Source organism: Hemitrygon akajei, chromosome 14 (assembly GCF_048418815.1).
Source record: "Hemitrygon akajei chromosome 14, sHemAka1.3, whole genome shotgun sequence".
In the NCBI taxonomy this organism is placed as follows: Eukaryota; Metazoa; Chordata; class Chondrichthyes; order Myliobatiformes; family Dasyatidae; genus Hemitrygon; species Hemitrygon akajei.
In genome coordinates, this window is record NC_133137.1 from 23,187,005 (window position 1) to 23,212,827 (window position 25,823).

The window sequence follows — 25,823 nt, forward strand, 5'->3', positions numbered from 1 at the left end:
CATCTGAATTACAAAATATTGAGTCATTCTGTCATTGGTTCTAAGTTGTGGATCTTCCAACCAATGGTACCATACAAGTGTCTTCACCAAATTTACAATGGTGGTTCAAGAAAGTGACTCTTCACATTCAAGAACATGCATAATAAATTGGTGATGTTCTCGGCATTGTATATCCCAAGGAATTAGTGGATGGTAGCGTGTATGGATTCCTTAAAAATGTATGCTGAGTTCCTCCAGCATTTTATGTGCTGCTCTGGATTTCCAGCATCTGCAGAATTTCAACTTTATAATTTTTAAATGGCATTGTTTCATTAAGTTAACATGTATTTGAACAGAGATCCTAATTTAGAACACCTTTCTTTTAACTTGTTACTGTATCCCAGAAATAAAAAGAATTCAGTTAGCTCAAAGCTTAGAAATTAAAGATAAAGAAAATAATTGATTCTCTCTATATCTATGTATAATAACAACAAATGAAAAGATACATTTGAAATTTTATTTTAAGCTTCATGGGACGTGTTAATTTAAATAATATTAAAGATATGAAGAAAGTAACACAAATAGTCAGCAGAGCAATAACAGAAATGAAGTACATAGAGAGAAAGGTACAAAAATTACCAATTGCTCATAAAGATCTGACAGAACTTGGTAAAATTATGAAATGTTTTCAGGGTGAATAATCAACATTTGTTCTACTGACAAAGAAAATCACAAAATCTATGGATTTATTTTCATGCACAAAGTACAAACAAGATCAAAAGCTACAGATGGCAAATACAACATCTGGAATGCACTAATGTTGAGCTAACCAATCTATAGAGAACTGCTGACCAGCTGCAGTGCATAGATTAATGCTTTGCTTATTTCTACTAGCGCCTGACCTCTTTTGTACACAACCTCAGCAAAATGTCAATGCAAATTATGTAAGATGCTAAGCTAAGGGGTGGGAGAGATTTTTATCTGGCCTTTCAGCTTCATCCTCCAAGAGGACCACAACCTCATCATAGGGTTTGGAGGCTTGCGTGCCTCAATGACCCGGAGAGCTATGTTGGCTGGAGCCAGGGCCTTGTGCTTTGGCTCTTGGTAGGGTCACCCATGCCAAACAGGTCAAAGGGTGGAGGACAGATTAAGACTGGTCCACCGGTCCTTCAGGTTTTGGGGGAGGGGGGGTCAGTTCAGAGCCAAAAACCATGACTGGTCAAAAAAGAAATTGTTATGGAAACAGCAATGACAAATCCTTTTATGTTCGTGTGTGACTATATGGACAGACAGAAATGGAGGACCTTCATTGCTGCCCTAAACGCCAGCAGGGTAACGGGCAAAAAATAAGTTTCAGCTTCATGGTATCCACAACTGACATAACTGCACAACCTCATTCAACCAAATGGAATCTCCAACCTGGATGGAAAAGGACAAGTATTTTGCAGTTTTCTTCTTCTTTAATTAATTAATGTTAATATCATATAACCAAATAGTATGGAAGCAAGCCCTCTCTGGCCCACCATGTTTGCACTGACGATCAAACACCCATCTACATAAATCCTGACATCGCATCATGATGGGGCCAATTGTAGCCAATTATTTGCCATCACGTCTTTGCAGGAGAACATGCAAACTCCAGAAATGGAATCAAGTTTATGGTGAAAAGACAGGTCTCTGGAACCACAAGGCAACAGCAGTAACTGCTGCACTACTGTGTGCAGTTAATTAAATGCATTTTAAAAGTGATGAGAAAGAATGGAAAGACAGCACAAGCTGTCAGAAGGCCTTCAGGGTGATGCAGGGAGAGGAGGCCAGGATCTGCTGCCTGACCTTCATCCACTAACATTTCTATCTAGTGTTACAGCCTTAGCTATGGCATCACAAAACTCTTAGGAACAATCTGCAGATAGATGATGAGCCCAAAAGCAAGTGCCAAGTCATGCACAGTTGGTTACTTCATTGAGAAGTGGGTAAATATTTGAAAAGCAGGAAGGTAAATGGGATGAGAGTATAATTTTAGAGAATCATTCCATTTAATGAACAGAATATAATAGTTTGCATTTATTACTTTTTAAAAACTCAATTACAGATATCTATGGTATTTTTAAATTAAATCAACAATCATTAATTCTTGTGCTCGTTTGTGGTCTCAATTTACATTGAAATTCTGCATTCCTTTCCTTTGCTACATTATCAAAGTGCTTTAGGATTTTAAATAATATTTGAACTGCAACTGTTTAAATTATCTAAACCATATTTAAGTGCTAAAGAATTACTTTAAGACATTCACTGATCTGCTCACTTCATTTAATGTCTGTTTGAGGGTAGGTTACCACAAAATATAGAGTGTTCCAAAAATATAGAGAATCAGTGGCAGAACATGACAGAAAATGAGGAACTGGAAGGAAAATACATATTGAGAGCCACTAAATATTTGAGTTCAGGTACTTTTCTGGTAACAATAAGAAAATGTAACATTTTGTTATCACAATCGTCATCTTGCTAATGCCTCCGCTCACAAAATTTAAAAATGTGTTACAATGCAAAATGCATACTTTGGGAATGTGCATTTTCTTGTCAAAATACATGCTTTCAACTATTACTGAATGTTTTAACCCTTTCTGAAAAATAATTGGTCAGATATGGAATTCCCCAATTCTATTTTATTGTCTGTTAAAGAAACCTTAGAGCAATTTCTTCAGGTGAGCCTCTATTTTTCTTTAAAATGCTGATTACAGTGGTCATGTAGCTAACTCTACAAGTGCCTGATCAGTTTACAGCAGTCAGTTGTCATGAGGAAGATCAGCTAACAAGACCTTTTTCAATTGTATTGTAAATTTTAGAGGGTTGGATGGTAACGACAAGCTTCTCAGTAACTTGATGTCATTTCTGAAGATTGCAAATAATAGCATACAATCTTGTTAGGGGGATGCTAAACTAGTTGTTCAGAATTTACTCTTGGGTGCAGCAACAGTTAAACCACAAGCCCGGTTCTCAAATTACTAAAAGCTAATAACAGCTTTCAGATGCAGATGTGTCCATCATCTGTCTGTAAGGATTTAGATAGATGGTTATATTCTTCTCCAACAGTACCCACTGATGGTTTATCAATACACACCAAATACATTTCAGTGCACATTTTTGCAATACAAAAATAGCTATAAAGAATGCATACACAATATAAAGGGCAGAATGAGCATCTCTACTGTTAGTGTGAACATTGAATGTATCTACAGTGCTCCAAAAACTTAACCACAAATCACAAAAGTACACACTAACTAGCTCTTCCTGAATAATCCCAAAACAGGTCTACTTTGCATCACAGATTTATTATAGCTGGTATACTTCACATCATGTTTGTGCAATTCAATAAACTTAGAATACAGACACGATTACAGAGATTATCTTGCTCCGAATTTTAAGTTCAAATGTTCACTTAATTCCCCAAATTTAATTGGTTGTGCAGAATTATACAAATAAAGTGCAATATAAAAAGTTTCAAATTGTTTACAGAAATGGAGTCAAGGTAGTTTCCTGCTTTTCCTTCTCTTCAAATGAAGAATAAAGTCAACTGTTCCCATATGGATCACCTTATTAAAAAAAGACAACAGGTGAAGGTTAATTTTGTGAACTTTTCCTTATTCCAGAGCTTTGCCGAATACTGTAACATTGCAGGATTTCAGATAGACCCATGACCATAAATTAAATTCTTCTGTGTACAGGTCTCAAGAGAATGCAGGACAGCAAAGTTCAAAGGAGAAATGGCACTGGTCTTGGTCACTTTGTATAGTAAAAAGACATAACAGGCACCTAATACAGTATTAACTCAGGAATGCCAAGGCTCCCTGCAATAATCCCAATATTCCATGATAAGACATGTAGACCAAGTCTGCGATGCTGCTATTCTGTAGAATTCAGTAACTTATTTCCAGCAACCAATGAGCCAAAGAGAAGCAATTTCATTGCAAATTTAGTACCTGTATCTTTAACAAATGAAACAAGACCCCAGAATTTTCTAAACATTTGTCAAAATTAAAACGTTTGGCCACTGGTAGGTTCCACTTTGGCGGATGGAGTGGAGGTGCTCAATGAAGTGGCCCCCCAATTTATGATTGGAATACTAAAAAAATACTAGCCTAGTATCATCAGCACCAGACTTTGAGGCAAATGGCCCCGGGTTCAAATCTGGCTGGTTCCTTGCACACTTTCCATTCCTGCTGGGTTGAGCGTCAAGCTAGCAACTCTGACTTTTTCCTGTCAGTTACAGGAAAAGTCAGATCAATTAACCCATTTTAAGAACTATATATATTCCTTTCTGCGCCATGTGGTGAACTGTGCGGTTCTTTGGCGTTTCCTTAGCGCTTGTCGTTTTTTTAAAAAATGAGACCAAGTTGTAAGCCAACGCTCAACCCTGCACAGATGGAAATTGCAAGGAACTAGTCAGATTTGAACCAGGACCATTTGCCTCAAAGTCTGGTGCTGATGTACTACACCACCAGCCGGCCTTTTTTAGTATTAGTTCCCATCATAAATCGGGGGATCACTTTGTCAAGCGCCTCCATCCACCAAAAGCAGAACTTCCCAGTGGCCAAACATCTTATTGCTGATTCCCATCCCCATTCCAACATGTTGGTTGGTCCATGACCACCTCTTGTGCCATGACAAGGTCACGTCACCCTCTGGGTGGAGTAGCAACACTTTATATTCTGTCTGTGTAGCCTCCAATCTGCTGGTAAGAATATCAATTTCTTCCTCTGGTTAAAAAAAGGTACCTTCCCCCTCCTCCTATTCCCCTCTCTGGCCTCTTACCTTTTCTCATCTGCTCGTCATCTCCCCCTTGGGTCCCCTCCTCCTTAGATCCACTCTCCTCTCCCATCAGATTCCTTCCTCTCCAGCCCCTTTAACTTTCATACACACCTGGCTTCACGTATCACCTTCCAGTTATCCTGTCCCCTTCCTCCACCTCTTCATTCTGTAATCTTCCCCCTTTCTTTCCAGTCCTGAAAAAGTGCCACAGTCCAAATGTCGAACTGTTCATTTCCATAGATGCTGCCTGGCCTGCTGAGTTCCTCCAGCATTTCGTGTGTGTTGCTTCAGCCTATTTTTAAAAAAAAATTTCTGTCCACCAGAGAGCAGTAACAATAAGAGTTTTTGGAAGAAAATCACCGACTTGTTTGACTTCTTAGCTAATAATGGTTTCTACTATTGATGTAAAATATTATGGTATTGCTTTGTTCACTGACTGCCGATCCTGCAAATGGTATGGTGAATTTTAAGTCTGCAGTATTAGTAAAGAAGCAAGGGAAATAAGTCACTGCATCCCATCACAATCAAGAGAAATTCTGCAGATGCTGGAAATCCAAAGCAACACACATAAAATGCCAGAGGAACTCAGCAGGTCAGGCATCAGCCCAGGAAAAGAGTATAGTCAACATTTTGGGCCTGACCTGAAACATCAACTGTGCACTTTTCAATAGGTGCTGCCTGGCCTGCTGATTTCCTCCAGCATTTTGTATGTGTCACTGTATCCCATAACTATTATTCAGAAACCAAGTGTCACACAGTCCTTTTCAGAAGTTGTCTTAAATTGAATTACCTTAGCCACCTACAATCCAACACATTCCTCTCAGCTACTTTATTAATACTAGTTTGATAACATTTGTGCAAATAAACACTTACTCAGTACATTTCGCTTACACAGGGGGCAAGTCTGTTGAAGTAGCAACCAAGGATCAACACAGTCCCTGTGAAACTCATGTAGACAAGGTAGTACTCGCAAACACTAGAAATAAAAAAAATCATACAAACTCGTGTTACTCTTTTTTGAATAAAAAAAGCTGAATCAAACATTCTTAATTTTCTTCTAACAGTAATTTTAATCAATTAACCTATGCTCAATAAATTTACCAAATAACCCTCAAACATCTTAGTCTGGCTTAAATACATTTAGCTTGTACCATAACCTCATCCAGTTAAGGGAAGCCAAATCATAAAGAATAAAAAGATATACAGAAGACTTAAATGGTGTGAATATCAAATAAAGATGCACAATAGCTTGAAAATTTCAGAGACTTGATATTTCAACAGAAAAATCAGATTTTCATAATGGTCTGAAGGTTCAACCAGAAACCAATGTCCAGGATTTTGCTATTAGAAGCACTCATTGCAGATCTTGAAGAAAACTTTTCATAAATAGCTTTCATTCTCTGTACCATGGACTTCCCCTTTTCTAACATTTAAATCAAGGAGATCTCCATTCCACAGTTTGAGAAGCCAATCACATTGAACACTCATAGCAAATTATTAAGTGAAGAAATCACTTGAAGAATTCACCTTTGCTCCATCTGCAACAAAAGATGGGATTTCCTGGTAGCTACTCATTTTAACTCGACTTCCCATTCCCTTTCCAACATGTGAATTCATGGCCTCACCTACTGCTGCAGTGAGGGCACTCTCAGGCTCACCTACAGTCTGGGCACGCTCCAACCAGATGGCATGAAGCTTCTGCTAATTTCATCCCCTTCCCTTCTCTCTTTTTCCTTTCCCCATTCTGGTTTCCCTCTCAGCCTTTTCCTTCTTACCTGCCCACCACATTCCTCTGAGCCTTTCTTCCATGGTCCACTGTCCTCTCCTATCAAATTCCTTTTTTAACCCTTCATGTCTTTCACCCATCACCTCCCAGCTTTTTACTTTATTCCCCCTGCCCCAACCACCCATCTTTCATCTACCACCCACCAGCTTGTGCTCCCTTTCCCCCACCTCATCAGGCATCTTGCCCCTTCCTTTGCAATCCTGTAATGGTGACTGTTCATTCCCCTCCGTAGAAGTTGCCTGACATGCTGAGTTCCTCCTTTGTGTTGTGCATTTTGCTCAAGATTTCCAGTATTTGCAGAATCTCATGTTTATGCAGTGAAGAATTCTTATACGGCAAACAATACTTTATAAGTGAGAAAACCAAAACATACAGGAGATTAAGGCAAAAGCTGAAATAACTTAAAATATCAATCTTTCAATATTGATCTGAGGGAAGTATTTCCACACACAGATAATTTAAAAGATTATTATGACTTAGTAACACTCATACTACATACAATAAAGAATAGCATTTTCATAATGCCTTACAGTGAGAATTATTTGTATTATATTTCTAATTCTCATCAATTCATTTAATTCCTAGGAACTTACAACTGAAAATACTAGTAGGAACTGACTCCTATATCCTAAGGAGTAGCAGATCACTGACAGAAACATCCACATTTCCATATTTAACTGTATCTGTGTATGTTAGTTTCACAATACAAGGTCATTGTTGATTTCATAGGTTACTATTAAATCACAGCTAATGTTTTAACTCTCAATTTAAAGTCACTAAGCTATTAACCCATTGTGATGCTCAACAGCAAAATGTAACCAAATTAAAAATCTAAAAATGTGAAAGAGAAGTTAACATTTCAATCATTTGTTTCCTTATATGATGAAAATGAAACACACCTGATTTTTATGGAATTCTTCCAAGCACACTGCACAATTCTCATGTTCTTGTGACTGTGTTTTCTGTCTTTTGTTTGGAAAATATTTCCTTGTTTTCAATGCTGATAGCTGCTTTAATATTTGTTGCTTCAAGCTCATCTATAAATATTTGAACAGAGAAATCATTATTCTCATTAAAATAGTACTTAGTTAAATTGTAAAACAGATTTCATTGGCCTGAAAAGTATTTACCCTCACTTTCACTTCAGCAGAGAACTACAAGCAAGGATCGTTTCTTACGTTAACGGATCTCTAACTTCCATACCTGTACATTATAGCATGGAGATTAGAGACAAGCTGGAGGTCATATTAGCACATTTGACCTCCTTCATCACTCCCTGACTCTGCACTGAGACAAGACATTGATTACAAATGTGTAGGAAGTTCAGTGGGCAGGATGTACTTCGCATCTAGCTACTCAACATTACACCAGGCGTGGTTAATATGGCATTAAACCATTCATTTGAATTGGTTCGTCAACCTTGATCGTAAAGCTAAGTCTGAGCATGTGTTGGTTTTGATTTTAAACTTTAATTATTTTTAAGTAAATGTAAATTTCTTTCAGCAGCTTGTGTTTTAATTATTTTAATCTATTTGAATATCAGAGATCAAAACAGTGCAAAGGACTTTTATAGAAGCAAGATATCAAAATAACCATCAAGGCAGTCAGGAACAGGACCGCCAGATCAGGTGGCTGCTTGCTGCCCACTCTGTTTCATAGATTGGCTATGGCAATGACAGACAGGCCTTCAGTTCAGTCAGAACTGCAGGAAGCTGTGAGAAAAGTTTGGTGGTACTGTCGTGGTTTTTTGTGCCTCACAAATGACCAAGAGACGCAGAAGATTCTTCAAGAAGGGTTAAAAGCTGAGACAGTCATTGAACTAATCGCTGATTGCCCACCAATCCTTTGGACACAGCATTTTTTATAGCAATCTCCTGGTCCAGTTGCATTAGCATATGTAATCGATCTATAGTTGCATATTACACATACCTCACGTCCCTATTGTTTTTATCAATTGACTTAATCATGTTCTAATCTACATCTCTTAGCTACCTCTCATTAACATACCATTGTCTTCTACATTCTTAAGATTTCATTCTCTAGCAAATAGCAAGTTTACATTCTTAATACTTCGTGACTTAATTATGTTCTAATCTACATCTCTTAGCTACCTCTCATTAACACACCATTGTCATCTTAAGACTTCAGTCTCCTACCAAATTGGGTACATGCATAGCAAATAGCAAGCTCAGAACTGCAAATAGCAAGCTCAGAACTGACTTCATAGTTTTGGTAAATTTATACTTTTATACTCCAATAGTACAAAAAATGATTGACAGGCCAGATTAATTCCTTAAAGCCCATTAACATTATGTCAAATAAACTCCACAAATTTGCCAAGTACTAAATACAACTTCTCATCTTTATATTTTTAAACATATTTAAAGTCCCTTTTTCCCTGACTCAAAAATTACAAAAATAATTTATTATAAAACCCATTTATACAATTGCATCTTTAAGCACAGCTTAGTCTGTTTACACAGGGTTGCAACACAAACCTCCAAATCTTCAGTGCTTGACTCATAGTGTCTATACTGCCACTGGGCCTGCACAATGACTCCAGTACATAAGATTAAACCCACCAACAGGATAGTGTTCCACAGCTGATGTAGATATTTCTGTGAAGGAAAATGAAATACATTCCTCAAACCACAAATGAGACAACATAATTAATTATAGTTTAAAATATTTTGTTTGATTGGAATGCATTAAGTTTCTCACTTATGACCTTTTGAGTCAGTTTCTATTTCATTTTATTAAGCTGTTCTCAATTTTAAGTTATTTGTTTGAAATATTTTGGCTTCTTACTGAACACCTCATCAACCAATGCAGTGCACTAGTGATGAGAGATCTATAATCCACACAATAATTCAGAAACAATTACTAACGGCGACATGGTGACCATTACGCTATTACACCGCCACCAACCCAGCTTCAATTCTGCCGCTGTCTGTAAGGAGTTTGCACGTTCTCTCTAGATCCCTCCCACATTCCAAAGACATACGGGTTAGGGTTAGTAAGTTGTGGGCTTGCTATGTTAGCACCCGAAGCATGCTAACACTTGCAAACTGCCCCCAACACATCCTTGGATTGTGTTGGTTGCTGAATCAAGCACCACATTTCACTGCCTGTTTTGATGTACATGTGACAAATAAAGCCAATCTTTATGATATTTGACAGCACTATAATCTCACACCGCCATCTCTTGGTTTTTCTTACTTTTTACTGAAAAGGGTGCTACACCAGAAATGAATATCTTCTTCAAGCAAGTCTGCAAAGATATTATTTCATTCCTTACCTGAACCTGAGAGCTATTCTCTCCTGTACAAATAACTCCTTGCCATTCCCCATAAAGTCCACCTCGTGAACGCCCACAGGTTGACCACAGTGTTAATGTTACTCCCTGATAGTAATGAGAAAGATGATTATTAAAACCATTTTACATGACAGGCATCTCGACAAAGATAAAGTTTATTGTCCACTTATAACTGCTCCTCAGAGTTAAAGGTGAACCACTCAGCGGATTGTTGCAGTCCTCTGGTTAAGGTACTGTTTCAAATGGGAGGGAGTTCTTGAGCTTCAGTGCCATTGAAGGACAACTATGCATTTCCAAATCATTGAGGTTACATTTAGTGGGATTACTAGGTGTTCATTGCCTTCTTAGTAGCAGAGGCATACCAGTCTCCACACTTGTGAGGAGAACTCACCGAAGTTGGTTGTGATCAAATTCAAGTTTGGTGCATTTCACGTTTTGCCACAGAATGCACTGTTGACAGAATGTGGACTTTGAGCCAAAGGCAATGGTGTAGCTTTACATTAAATTAAGACATATACAGCAGGGCAAATTATGTGTTGCAAACGTACTCTGTGGCAGTTAATGAAAACCACCTTGATCCACAGAGAACAATAAGTGGTATATGGACTACCCAGCAGTAGAAAGGAATCTAGTATATATGTATATTGAGATGGATAGACAGAGGTTTCCGTAACTAGGAGTACAAGGCAAGAGGATAGTGATTTGTCTGCCCCATGATAGGTTTAAGGACATCTCAGGGCAGGAGAGGAACATGGAGTGGAAGGGGGCGGATCCAGTCATCATTTTCCATGTGAGAACTAATAACAGAGATGGGGAAAAGGATGTTGTGCTAAACGAGCAGAAAAATTGTAGTGGCAGAAATGAATTGTGTGGCAGAAGCTGGCCCTTGTACAGAGGAAAGAGGAAACCACTCCTTTGGGATGGATTTCCTTTGAATTGGGTTTGGAGCAGCATTCAGGCTGTAAATATATTTCATAGAGCACATTCGGGCAAGTGAAAAGTTTGGAAAGAAAAAGGAGAGTACAAGATAAATGGGTAATAAATTCCATGATGATAATGAAAATCTGTCAGGAGAAGACAGTATATACAAGCATTAGAATTTACTGTCTTGTGTAGAGGAGATATTAATTTGATAAAAATACAAAATTGAAGACAATTCATCTGAAGGCACATGCAACAACTTAGATAAATTCATGACACAAATAAAATAAATAGGTAAAACCATTTTATAATTATTCAGGAATTAAACTGCTATCTCTAAATGAAATAAATTAACATACCAGATCATTCTGAATTATGCTTTTAAAAGTTATTTTAGCAGATGCACGAAGACCACTGCAATTAAAAAAAGAATGAAAAACACTTGTTGTATGCTTAATATTTATGATCATAGTTCATTTACATAAAAATTAGGATATTATGCTCAGCACAATTTGCCCTAATCTCCAGTTAAGATATCTGCTGCATTATTAAAGAGCAGCAAGAATTCTACTGAATATCCTTAGTATTACTAAGGATCCCTCTCATTCATCCAGCATCCTCTTTTACTTTCTACCATCAGGCAGGAGACTCCGATGCACAAAAACAAGAACTGTCAGGATGGGAAACAGTTTCTTCCCCCAGGCTATTAGGCTTCAGAACTCCCTGCCACATCGTATTCGAAATGTCACTGGTTAATCTGTTCCGTTTCTTGCAATATTTAATATTAATGCACTTTAGTTTGTTATGTGATTCATCTGTAGATTTTATCCCTAACTCCGTAAGTTATTGTGTGTTATATGTACCACTATGCTTTACACCCTGGTTCAGAGAAAGGTTTTTATATACATTATATGGTTATATACATGTATATAGTTAAATGACAATAAACTTGACTTAACTGTACATCTTCAATAATGCAAAAGTGTACTCCCAACTTTAAAACAGTAATTTCATAACCCATTGATACTCTTGAACTATGACAGATCTCAAAAGCAAAATTAGTATTTGTAGGTTGAGATGTAGGTCGACACTGCTATAAAAATCAATATTTTCCTGCTGTCTGGAGAATATGTAACGACTCAAAGGTTTTGACTTAAGTGCTAAATTTTCAGGATTACCCATACAAAAACTCATCAATGAACTAATATTTCCTGTTTCTCTATTCAGAGCAGACAGGACTAGAGCACATTTTCTTCCTTTGTACTGTACACTGTGGTACAGAGGGGTTGCGTTCCAAGAAGACCATTCGTATCACAATTATCTTATAGTGAGAACCCATGACAAAAACTGACAAAATCTGTTGCTTTTTTCACAGTTCATATTTATTTAGTTAATTTTCCCCTCACATAAATTTCCTTAAGGAAATTTTTATTTCCCTTTTCAATTTAACCAGCAAGAAAATGTTGAGATTAAGAGAAAAGACAACACAGTTAATTCCAGTTAATTGGGCTGTCAGTTAATTCGGGCATCAGCTTATTTGGGACAAATCCTAAAGAATCAAAAATAAATAAATAGCCGGGATATCTTTCATATATTTGGGACACTATGCCACTTAATTGGGACACGAGACTGTTGCTGAACAGTTTCTAATGCCAGTCACATGCACTTGTGTGGCTGTTAGACAATACACAATGCTTTGAGCAAACAGTTTTTATATATCGTCAGTTGAATGTGTTTGTGTTCAAAAAGCAGTGATTTTTGTCACTGACAGTTGGCATGAAATAAGCAGTAAGACAATTCAGAACTCTTTTGTTCACTGTGGTTTCAAGCATTCAGAATTGGAGATGCAAGAAACCAGCTGTTGGTGAAAATGAAACAATTTTACACTTCAACAAGTTAGAAACTACAAAGAACTTGAGGGTATCGACAATCATCTTGAATTTTCCAATGATTTGGAGGATCCAGTTGTTGAAAGCATTGTATGAAGGTGGTCCCATTAGGTGTCGAATCATTTTGCTCATTGACAGTCAAAAGAACATGGCTGCATACACTGAATGAATTTTTCCATCAATAACTATTAGAAACTAACAGTTTTATAGTACTGTAGTGGTATTGATAGTATTCTAATTTCTTCCATATTTAATTTAAATGCCTAATTTGTTATTCAGTTAAATGATAGTTTGTCTTTTTTATACACCTTTTTAACTATTTCCATGGAACTTCAGCTGATTGGGGCAGCTGCTTAATTGGGCCAAAATGGGTCCTGATAAGTCCCAATTAACTGGAATCCATGGTATTCTTTCAGCCATCCTCATTACTTCCTAGATGAACTTAGTTAAGGCGTTGATTGTGTGATAGCAAATGCTACAGTCATTGCACCAGTGAGGTGAGAAAAGGGGAAAATAACATTGGACCAGTAAAAAAAACATTACCATTAAGCAACAAAAAGTGGGTATTAATGTGTTAACTTTTCAAGACTAAAGTCATAAGATGAACTATATAATGACTTAAAAATTAGAAAAAGTGTCTTGGAGTTATCTTGTACTTAAATAAGTGGATTTATTTGGAAAAAATACTTCCTAGCATAATATGAAAATATTTCAGACTGACCACAATGCTAAATGTAAATGAGATTCACTTAATACAGCTGAACACCATCATGTATTAGCTCACCTTAATAAGGCTCCCAGAAGTTTGGTTACATTTTCAGAGCTTTGCATTACAACCACAGGTTTCGAAAGCACTTGGGAGATGTCCATCTTAATAAGAATTTTTGAAATCTCTCATTATGGTAACAACATGCACAAATACACAAGTTTCAGAACATTTCACAACTACCATCTGATTAGAAAATTGCTGCATCTTCTTACACTCTTCATAAAATTAAGGCTGAATTGCTATTTGTTTCTGTATTTATCAAGCAACACTAAAACAAATCAGTGCAAAACTAAATAACTGCATATTTAGACAATTCAACTGGAATATGTAGATCACTGTGAATAAAATGTGTGTAACTAAAAAAGTTACCTCAGTGAAGGTGTTTTGATTTAAAACCAAAATAAACAGGGCTGATGCTCCCAAAACAAGGGCTCTCTTCATCTGCAACAAAAAAAAAGTCACCTATCACCTGAACTATTAGAAAGCACATTTTGGCATCAAGACTGACAAAATATACAACTATAAAACATCAGATTAACAGTCTTTAGGCTTTGCTGTAAATTATTATACACTTTTCTTAAATATACAAACCACCATCTGCTTTTATTTTTAATTGTGATCTGAAATTATAAAGTATATATTATTTAACTGTAAAGATCTGCTGATTCTCTGATTCTATTATTCTTCAAATTTGAAGTTCAGGTAAGGGTTCAGTGACGAATATAACCCGCTGAACAAGAATTGGGATTAATATACCAGCTAATAATAAATTATCAAAGAAGCAAATTCAATCTTAGAAAAAGTTAAAATAATAGACCTATATCCTTAACCATTTTTGCAAAGTCATGCCATTAATCATCATTGCAGGGGCGAAGTTGTGTTTACAGCTTATCAATTCAACATTGAATAAGTACGGCAAAGCTGAAACATTATCTTGGCAATCAATTCAACAAATATTAGTCTGTAAACCTATTCTGACTTGAGTTACACAGAGCTGGAGGAACTCAGCAGGTCAGGCAGCATCTATGGAAGTGAATCAACATTACACAATAAATGAATTTCTCTACATTTCTCATATATTTCATTGTACTGCTGCCGTAAAGTTAACAAGTTTCATGACATTTGCTAGTGAGAGTGAATCGGATTCTGAAACAGTCAATGTTTCAGGCCGAGACCCTTTTCAGGAAACAAGTTAACGGCTTTAGAAGATCTTAAAATCCGAACAGCAATTTCAGAATATTTGTTTTGTTTGATTGATGGTTCTTGTATTTATAATGATAATATTCAGCTTTAAATATACCCAAGAAAAATGATTACAAGCAAAAAGATTTAAAAGATCCTTGATGATGAAACAATTACAACAATCTTCTTTGAATAATATAATTGACAGTAGATTGAATTTACCAATTTAGATTTGCAAACTATCTTAGATTTACTCAATCACGGAATGTGGTATGGTCAGAATTTAAGGCCCATCTCCAATCGCCATTGAGAAGGCAGATACAAACTGCTTTCCTAAACTGCTTCCAGTCTGCGGAACTAGGAAGATGTCCCGGGTTTGATGATAGAGCAGCAAGTCCTTAAGTGAAGAGGGTATGTGGCATGAAGGGGAATTGAGCCATAGTGATGCACCCATCCTGCTGTTCCAATACTTGTGCCAAGTGGCAGAAGAACAGCACCTAGGAAGTGGTTTTGCTGTGTTCATGCATGCTTGACAACTAATCAAGTATTCATTTTAAACTTTTAAATGAGTATTATTTGTGCTATGTTTGGGTGGGTGGGGAAGAGAATTTTATCATGTTTTTAAAATACAGCACAGGAAGAGAAAAGGCATTTGGGAACCACAATGTAAGCTGCTCCTCACAGAATATCCAGCTGTTAAAGTAGCAGTCATTGACTGCCCAGTGATTAAATCTACTGATTGCCCTTTGAACACAGTTGTGTGTCATTAATGCTATCTGTCATTTACAACATAGAACAGTACAGGAATTGGGACCTTCAACCAATAATGTCAGTGCCAACCATGATGCCAATTTAAACTAATCCCGTTGAATGCACATGGTCTATATCCCGTCTGCCTGTTCATCTGCCTTTTGAAACATTGCTATGGTACTTGCTTCCACAACCATCCCTGACAGCACGTTCTAAGCATCTACTACACTCCGTAACGAAACCTTAACTCATGATCTCCTTTAAACTTTTCCCCTTTCACCATAAACCTATGCTCCCTTGTATTTAACATTTCCACCCTGGGGAAAATGTATCTATAGCTCTCGTAAATTTTATATGCACATTGTCTATCAGCCTCCAATCATAGGAAACAATTCAAGTTTGTCCAACCTTTACTTGTAGCTAATGCTCTCTAAACTAGTCAACATCCTGGTGCATCTTTTCTGCACTCTCTCCAAAACCTCCACATCCTTTCTGAATGTAGCAATCAGAAATTTGCACAATACTTCAAATGTGGCCGAACCAGAGTGCAACATAACATTTTTTTTAAAAAATCAATGCCCCCACAACAACGAAGAAAATTAAGTTGTATATCTTCTTTACCACCCTATCTACTGGTATTCCCACTTGCAAGGAGCTATGGACGTACACCCGAACATCCCATCTACATCAATGATCCTAACAGCCCTTGCCACTTACTGCATATTTCACATTAATTGTGATCTCCCAAAGCAGAGCACTCCACATTAGCTAAGATTAAGCTACATCTGCCATGTATCTTCCCATATTTCCAAATGATCTATATCCTGTTGTTTCCTCACTATCCACAACTCTTAATTATTTTGTGTTGTCTGCAAACTTACTAATCAGCTCAGCTGTATTTTGACCAAGTCATTTCTATCTCACAAATAAGTTGTCCCCGTTGAATATCACTGATCGAAGACCTCAAGTCAGACTAACAGCTCTCCATTACTACACTCTGTCTTCTATGGCTAAGTCAATTTTTTAATCCAATCTACCAAATCTCCTTCGATCCCATGTGTTGTAACGTTCTAGGTCAGTCTACTATGATCTAAAGTCCATTTCTACAACAGCCACTGCCTTATCCTCACAAGCATCCTCGTCAGCTTCTCAAAGCTATCAAGCTATCAACACCCCAACACAAAGCCATACTCACTATTCCTAATAAATCCATACTTTTCCAGATGCTGGTATAACTTTATCCCAAAGAATCTTCTTCAGTAACCTCCCTGTCATATTCCGTGCCAAATATGAATGTAGTAATGAAATATGGACATTTACAGAGCTAATAACTTAAGAACACCAATTTTTAAATGGCATCCAAATTCCCACATATGATATAACACGCCTATGGACAAATCCTTACAGGATTTGCCAGGATCCTCAAATGTTATCTTTAAATGAGAAAATTGAACTGAATGGGAAAATAACTCATGGAAGTATAGTCCAAATAACAGATAATTTTGTTTAATGAGTGTTAATAACTGTCTTGCACCTGTTACGTACCCCATAACTGGGTCACTTACCAGCAAAGATAGAGAGGTCCGTTGAAGTCTGATGGTACTATTTTTAACAGTATTTATTGATAAAAATACACAAAAATAATATCAATGCAAACATACAGATAATATACGTCGTCAATACTAAATCTAAAAGCGCGGGTATAATAATAATCAATAAGAAATAGCTCTATCGTTGTCTAGGGGATAATGTATTGTCCGATGGAAATATAAAAGTCATTCAGCTCAGGCAGGCTCCCGCGTTTGGGGACCGCTGGGTTTTCAATTGTTGGAGAGAGAGAGAGAGATTTTGGAACTTGCCAGAGTTTCCTTTTTTATGATGTCGATCCTTCGAAATTTCGTTGGTGTCCTTTTCTTTTTAACTAAGCCGTTCTTTCGTGGTCAGTCCTGCCAATCCCAGGCAACGGGAAAGGACACACGCGGGCCCCACCGGCTGTCACTATTAAACGCTGTCACGGGATTTCTAGCGTTTCTCCTGGTGCGTCTGAAAGGGTTGTTCCCCAGACCCTCTTTTATCCTTACTCACGGGGTCTCAGATGTCAATCAGGTTGGGATGATGCAATCCCTCAACCAGCCCAGTCTGGTCATTCCCTGAGGGCTTCAATGAATAGTACAGTACTCAACACACAATTCCGTCTCCAAGAGACAATGGCCGTTATCCGTGGCTTTGTATCGCTGAGGGGCCAGGACATTCCAAAACCTTGAGGATTCTCTCTCATTTCCTGAGTCCCAGACCTGAATCAATAGCGATCTTGCGATTCTCAAAAAGGAGGGGGCTACTTTGTACCCTCAGAGTTGTGGCACCTTCGTAACACACCAATAATACTGATTTATAGTCTCCTATTAGTTTCAACCGTAGTTTAGAGATTTCACAATCAGAACTATGATGGGAAACTCCATCCATACACAAAAGGCATAATTAGACAGTTCTCCAAACCTATGGATGTAACTGCACCCTGAACTGAGTTCCTAAAATAAAATTGCTAATTAAGACAAATTTTGTCTTTTTGAAGTATTTGTACCTTATTTCTGATTATTGTACTTTAAAGGGGTCACTTAAAAGGATCATTAGAAAAGTATATATGATAACTATTGAATCTTGTTAACTTATGACAGTTTATTTGATACAGAATAACGTGTGTAATGAAATTATCTTAGAATGAGGCTGTAGGACTGATTTCTTACAACATACAAAGTATAACGAAAAGGCAAGGAGGACACAAGTGTAATATCTACAAGTGGGATCTCCCAGTGACCACCCATTTTAATTCCACATCCCATTCGTCCATCCATGGCCTCCTCCACTGTGATGAGGCCATACTTAAGTTGGAGGAACAACACTTTATATTGTTTAAGTAGCCTCCAACCTGATGGCATGAACATCGATTTCTCTAATTTCCAGTAATGTCCCCACCATCATTTCCCATCCCCTTTTCCCTCTCGTCTCACCTTCCTCTGGTGCTCCTCTCCCCTTTTACTTTCTTCCATGGCCTTTTGTCTCTTTCGCCAATCAACTTCCCATTCTTTGCTTCATCACTCCCCCTCCAAGTTTCACCTATCACCTGGTGTTTTCCTCTCCCTTGCCCCCACCTTTTAATCTATTCCTCATATTTTTTTCCTCCAGTCCCACCGAAGAATTTCAGCCCAAAATGTCAGCTGTATATTTTTTCCCTATAGATGCTGCCTGACCTGCTGAATTTCTCCAGCCGTGTGTGTGTGTTGGTTGCTTGGATTTCCAGCATCTTCAGATGTTCTTTTGTTTGTAATATCTACTGGAGTGGAGTTCAGAACAGTATTTACATAAGTATGAAAGTCCAGAGGGTTAATTTCTACATAGTATACCACTCTGCACTTAAGAATTACAAAATATGGTTTAGCAAGCTTATTTCAAAATTAAAAGCACATTGTGATACTTGCCTTACTGATAACTGCAGCAGCAAATGATTCCTGTTTGCTACTTCCTTTTTTTTCAACCTGGTCTTCATCAACAGAAACAACTCCAATCCATTTTTCTCCCTTGTTTGGTTGGATATCCAATGGCTCATCTTTAACCTTAAAATAACCAATAACCTCTGCTTTATTTACAAAAAAATCTGAAAGCTGGGGAAAATTGTATTAAAATAGTGCTTTAAGAAATTTGAAATGCAATAATACCTCACCATACATGCTCAATATTATTCTAGTACAATAAAAAAACATAATTCAAGGCAGTTTCCCTTTGAAAAGCAAACATATTATCTAGTAAGTAACTTTCTGAAGCATCTACACAAGAAATTTTTATATATAGCTCTACGAAACATGAACTCACATTTTATATGGAAATACCAAGGCAGCCACTTATTTGGGACAGCTCTTAAAGAACAAAAACCAATCAAGAAAATAGCCAGGATTTCCTTTGTTTATGTTTGACACTGTTGCTTAATTGGGACAGGAGACTAGCTGAATACTTTCTAACTAGTTGTGTGCATTTGTGTGGCTGCTCGATACTAAACTGTGCTTAGAGCGAACAGTTCTTAAAAAGTGACATTTGTGTTCAAAAAGCTGTGAATTTTTGTCACTGGTAGTTGGTGAGAAACAAGCAGTAAGGCAATTCAGAACTGTTTTGCCCAGGAGATGCCAGGAACAGCCACGAGAGTAAATGATACCATTTCACTACTTCAACAAGTTAGGAACTACAAAGAATCTGAAGGTATTGACAATCACCCTGAATGCTAGAATGAAAATAAAAATTTAAAATATGCAGTCCTTGAAAGCATTGTATGAAGGTAATTCATCATCTGTACTAGGTGTCTGCACTGATTTTGTTCATTTACAGTCAATCAAAAGAACAGGGCTGTATACACTGAATGAATTCATCTGTCAATTGCTATTAGGAACCAATACATAGTTTTATAGTACTATAATAATATCAGTAATATTTTAATTTGTTCTGTATTTCATTTAAATGCATAATTTGTTACTCAGTTAAATGACAAGTTTGCCTTTTTTACACCTTTCTAACTATTTCCATGAAACTTTGGCTAATTGGGGTAGCCACTTAATTGGCCAGAATTCACTATCTTTATTCCAAAGAAAGAAGAAAGCCCTTAACTCCGAGTGGAGTCATCCGAATGCCATTGTGACGGCGTTTTTTTTTAGCAGGCTTTCTTATTTTTACGAGGCCGAGTTGCTAGCTCGACGCTCAACCCAGCACGGATGGAAAGCATGCAAGGGAGCCGGCTGGATTTGAACTCGGGAGCTAATGCCACTACACCACCAGCCGGCTGAATAAAAAGAACTGTCCATTAACCAAAACCCGACCTACAATGGATGAGCAGTGATAGCCTGTGACCTGCTTTTAGATTATTCAGAACAAGCAAACATATTCTGTTATACTCTGGTTAATTAACCTTGTAGTTACATGGCGCAAAGCAGCAGCCTCAAGCCAATCAAAAATTTTAATCGCTTTCTTCTGAAATGCCAGATGAAGTAATGCCTTAAGATGCTATCAAATTCTCATAACATTTTTTAAAACACAATGCACATATTGCAGAACGCACACTAGGGCAGGGTTTCCCAACCTTTTTTAATGCCATGGACCAATACCATTATGCAAGGGGTCTGCAAACCCCAGGTTGGGGACCCTTGCAACAGAGTCTGTCCTAGATACAGGTGAAAAGTGCAGACTTCTGACTGATTTGAGATCAGCAAGTTGCAATGAATTAACCACAATGGAAGTATTACAAGGCTGATGGACAGTCAAGGTGGGTTAGTTTCTCATTATGCATTGAAGGTTTGTGAACAATCATAAACCATTAACCTATATCATTAAAAAATACATTTATGTTTTCCCACAGGCTAATAAAAGAAAGTCCACAAGCCAATTAAGTCAGGACACTACAGCCCAGTGGGAGATTGTTGCGGGGCTCCCAAGAAGTTTTTGAATTCATAAAAGCTTACTTTGCAATTAAAATTAAATTAATATCATCACGGCTGGCCTAATTGTTGAAGTAATTTTTTTTTAATGAAGTCTGCAAGATTGGAGACAACAGCACAGAAAAGGGACTACAGATGATTGGACTGCAGTAACCAGAAAATTCACATCAACCTGTATTTACAACTGATGTTGTGGACCCAACAGGAAACAGTCTATTGTACATCTCAAGTTCAAAGTTTTCATCGTGAGTATACATTGCTCTCCATGCCTTTAACATTTTGCCAGTTGTTTTTTACAAGGCCAAGTTGTTAGTTCAACGCTCAACCCAGCACAGATGGGAAGCGTTCAAGGTGCTGGCTGGATTCAAACCTGAAGCCACTCACCTAGAAGTCCAGTGCTGATGCCACTACACCACAGGTCAGCTATGAGCATACATATCCCAAATATAAATGCAATGAAAATTAGCTTTTTGAAGCAGCAGAACAGTACATTAAAAACATTTTATGTGTGTTGCTTGGATTTCCAGCATTTGCAGATTCTCTCTTGCTTGTAACATGTGTAATGAGATTGAATGAACTCGCAATTACATGATTAAAAATCTTCAAGAGTGACATGATAGAATTTCACATTCTATTTCAGAGTTGCAAATGCAATTCCAAAACCTTAAATAAAAGGCAATTACATTGTGCAAGGTGAAATGGAAAGAGCAGCTGCACTTACAGATGGGTGGTAATGTGGCTAAGTAGCTTCTAATGTGCCTGTTTTTAGCCTGCAGTCTCTTCAGGGTATTGGAGGTGGACAGGGTCAGTATCTTTAAATTCCTTAGTGTTGTCATATCAGAAGATCAGTCCTGGGACCAGCACCCAAGTGTCATCACAAAGGCAGCACAACAGCACCTCCACTTTCGTAAATTCGCAAAGATTTGGCATGTCATATAAAACTTTGACAAACTTCTGTAGTGGAGAGGACCCTAGCTGGTTGCATCACAATCTGGTATGGAAATGTTAATCCCCAGAATCAGAACAGAAAAGCCATTTATGTGAAGGCTGCACATTTTCCTTATGTCTTCAAGGTTCCCCCCCCCCGCCCCCACATCCTAAAAATATGCTGAATGTCAGTTTAATTTGTGACAAAAATGACCCCTTGTGTAGATGTCTGGGAGGACAGAGGGTCTTACTGGGCACATCTGATAGAATAGTTTATAGGGAAATCAGTAGGAGAATGGGATTGCACCAAGAGGCAACACAGATCTGATGGGCCAAATGGCCTCCTACATTGTAAGCAAAAGATAAAATTTGAAATTACGGTGAATTTCTACAGAAAACAAAAAACTTCAAATTCCATCTAAGGTCATAAAACAGCAAATTGGCTACTCTTCCCTTTGTACACGGGACATTTTAGATCTTTTGAATCAAATTATATTACATCAAGATAGTACATTCTAATATAGGTAGGACAAAAGCTATCCTTTTCCAGTAAATTGCTGCTTTAAAATAACTTGCTCATTAGCTAGTAAGATGGCAACACACACAAAATTCTGGAGGAACTCAGCAGGTTAGGCAGCACCTATGGAAATGAATGAACAGTCAACGTTTCAGGCCGAGACCCTTCTTCAGGATGGGCCCAAAACATCGACTGATTATTCATTTCCTCCAGTATTCTGTGTGTGTTGCATTGGATTTCCAGCATCTGTTGACTTTCTCATGTTTATAAGATGCACAGGACTGCTGGAGCACCAGGGAATTGCTGCGGGAGTTTCTCAAGGCAGTGTCCTATGCCCAATCATTTTAAGCTTCTTAATGAAAGGCCTATCTGCCATCATATACAACAAGTGAGAATAATTGCAAATGATTTAAAAAGATTTGAATCCACATATAAAGCCACTTGAGCACAGATGAGTGGTAGGTAACATTCATGGCACACAACTGCTGTGTAATGACCATCTCAACAGCAACAACAAAGTATCACTCACCCTTTGAATTTAATAAGTCTGGACTTCCCAGAAACATCCTGGAAATTATCACTGGCTAACAGTTTAAGCTTGGATGGTGGTGTGGTGATACATCTCCAGCAAGGTTCAAAATACATTTAATATCGAAGTTATAAAACTTTGAGATTCGTCTCCTAACAGGCAGCCACGAAACAAAGAAACCCAATGTACACAGAAAAAACCCCTCAAGTAAATAGCATCCTGAAAGGGAGTCCCATAGTTCAGTGCAAAGCCCAGTAAACCTCACAGAGAAGCAATCTGAACTGATCTGTACCTCGCCTCAGCGCCCCAACACTCTGACCTTTTCAATCTGGCTGGGCGCCTAAATCGATGACTAAACATCAGGTTGAAGAGCCTCAACACGCTTTGGGGCCTGGACCTCACCACCTCGATTCAGCCTGTAACCGACCTTTCCAATGCAGCACAGTGCTCAAGTCTCCGTCCAAACATTGAGTTCACTCGAATCATTATGGTCTGGGTCCTGGATCTTGCTGCCTCAATTTGGCTTGTAACTGACCTTTCCGGTTAGAGGAGATGCAAGGTACTCCATCCCTCTGCTGGCCTGCAGGTCACCTTTGGGCAAAGTGTCAAGTGAACCCATGGGAGCAGGTGGTGGATGGTTGTATGAGCAGCTGGTTCATATCACAAGTCCTGGTTATGCGACAACTGACACCAGGCAGACAATCTCTGAAGAGTATTGATAATGGCCGGTGTCACCTATTTTGTTAAGACACTGCCCAGAAGAAGGAAATGGCAAACCACTTCTGTAGAAAAATTTGCCAAGAACAATCTGGTCATGGAAAGACCGTGATTGCTCACGTCATTCGACACGATACATATTGAGCGAACAAATAACTGCATGAAAAGGCGGCTAGCTGACTATAGCAGAAACAAGATATTCTATGGAAAGCAATGCATCAGCTACAAGAAATTAAAAATTAAAGAGAATATTCTCCAGTTGCCTTGAGGAGTTCAACTCAACAACAGTCTAAGAAACCCAACACCTTTCCAACACAAGTAGCCCATCTGACTCATATTCCATCCACAGCCAGCACAAAATGTACAATCAGCAACTTGCCAAGGCTACTTCAACAACACTTCCAACTGTCTACCCAGAAGGACAAAGGCACCTAAACTCCACTACCTGCTTCATGACATACTGATCCAACTTGGCAATATGTGGCACTTCCTCGACTATCACTGAAATCTAAATATTATGTCAATTTCTGCCACAGAGACCGCCTCTGTAGAAGATCGTTCGGCATTATTCTGTGAGCAATTAGGATGGTCTATAAAGGCTGCCTTTGTTAGTGACAGCATATTCCAAAAATCAATGAAACAAACAAAAACTCCTCAATTTATAAAGAACATCCTCTGAATAAAATAAAAATTGCAGTTACTGGAGGAAAAAAATTCTACGCTTCTTTGTCTGTTAACGTAAACACCTTACTGTTCCTTTGGGTATTCCGAAGGTGATCCGAACAAAACACAAATTTTACAAGATCACTAATGTGAAAACATTACTCTAAGCAATCGCATTACTGTTACAGAAAGAAAGACGTACGTTCACTACTGTATTGCACAAAAACAGCTTGACAAACAATGAGGATTCGTTGGCGAGTACAGCAATTCCCCCCCCCCCCCCCACACCCCAATGGAGCGACCAGGATGCACCAACAAAATTGTAACAAATAACAATGTGCCAACAATGCTTTAAAAAGATGACTTTAGATGTGAGGTATTAATAGAGGGTGCGGAGATGACTTCAAGTATTTGCGGCATTTTTTTAAGAACCAGGGATAAGGATAGCCAACTCACAATAAAACTGCAAATTTCAGAGGACTGGGCGAAGAGAGAAAGGGTGGAGGATATAGACAGACACCAAAATGAGAGCATTTGCGTTAATATTTTATGCATCGGTCATCCACAAAGGGACGCAATGCAACACTTACTAATATTAAGCTTCCTTCTAAGCTGTCCTGGTTATGTTTGGGAAAGGAGCCCAGCCGCTCGTTACCTTGGCCGGGGTTGTCAGGCCCGCTGCCAAGGGCTAACACGGTACCCTGCAGACGATAGTTGCTGCCCGACTTGAAGCCAAGCTCTGCGGACCAGCCTCTCCGGGAATCCATCAGCAAAACGTCCACCAACGCCACCTTCTCAGCTGCCGCCGCACACCAACGCAGGAAGCAGCCGGCGAACAGTAAATAAAAGCCAGTGCCCGCCACCATCTTCCCTCCGCCCAAAACAGGTCGCCTGCCAATCATAGCGCATCGCCTTCCGGGTTACCGGCGCTTGATACCGGATGGATTCGGCGGTTACCGGGGCAACGGCGCTAGCCAGCGTGAGCTTCCCGGGGCCGGTCTCTCTAAGGGAGCTTTAGCGAGGTCAAGGGAGATAAAGGTCCCCCCCCCCCGAGGCCAAATTAGTCTTTTGTTGGAATCATAGACCCGCAAATAAATAAATATTAAGATATCATCATTTTGCCTGGCAGGTGTGTGCCGGATTACGGACATCCTTTGGAGGCAAGTGATCAAAGTCTTTGCAACGCCTCACTATAAAGTGCGATAAAGAATTTGGCCTCGAAAAGCAATAGAGTTTCACCTGCTCGCTCGGCAATGCCACAACTGAAACAAAAGGGGAAGGTGCCGGCTGGACAAGTCAGTAGGTCAGGCAGCATCTGTCGGGGAGGAAAGAAAGTGAAACTAACCATTAGATCTGTTTCTCTTGCCACAGATGCAGCTCACCTGGCTGAGGGTTTCCAGCGTTTTCTGATTTTGTTTAGTCTATTTGATTTCATTAGTCTCACATAAAATTTTTTTTTGTTATAACGCGTCTGCAGATTTTATGGGGGAACTAAGGGAGCGTTTTCAGAATGTATCAGATATTGATGAGGAAAACGTGGTATCCGAACTAGGGCAAAAAAAAAATTAGGAAAGAAAATAATATTTAAGCTAAAT

At 38.4% G+C, this 25,823-nt stretch overlaps 1 protein-coding gene across 1 annotated transcript; it reads right to left on the minus strand.

The window, feature by feature from the left end:
* Positions 1-482: 482 nt before the first annotated feature.
* On the minus strand, positions 483-25,140 carry rnf215 (ring finger protein 215). Its single transcript, XM_073065672.1, has 10 exons — positions 24,819-25,140; positions 18,878-19,012; positions 13,839-13,910; positions 13,485-13,570; positions 11,171-11,225; positions 9,873-9,977; positions 9,073-9,192; positions 7,474-7,611; positions 5,662-5,764; positions 483-3,572 (listed from the first exon to the last, which is right to left on the minus strand). Exons 1-10 carry the CDS (start codon positions 25,128-25,130, stop codon positions 3,550-3,552), a joined length of 1,149 nt encoding a protein of 382 aa, XP_072921773.1. The 5' UTR covers positions 25,131-25,140; the 3' UTR covers positions 483-3,549.
* Positions 25,141-25,823: the final 683 nt, after the last annotated feature.

Excerpts from the sequence above, each read along its gene's own strand:
- rnf215 (XM_073065672.1), bottom strand. The coding sequence starts at position 25,130 with ATGATTGGCAGGCGACCTGTTTTGGGCGGAGGGAAGATGGTGGCGGGC. Across the intron at positions 13,571-13,838 it reads ATCAAAACACCTTCACTGAG|ATGGACATCTCCCAAGTGCT; the intron begins GTAACTTTTTTA and ends ATTCTTATTAAG. Across the intron at positions 11,226-13,484 it reads CTTCTGGGAGCCTTATTAAG|TGGTCTTCGTGCATCTGCTA; the intron begins GTGAGCTAATAC and ends TTTTAATTGCAG.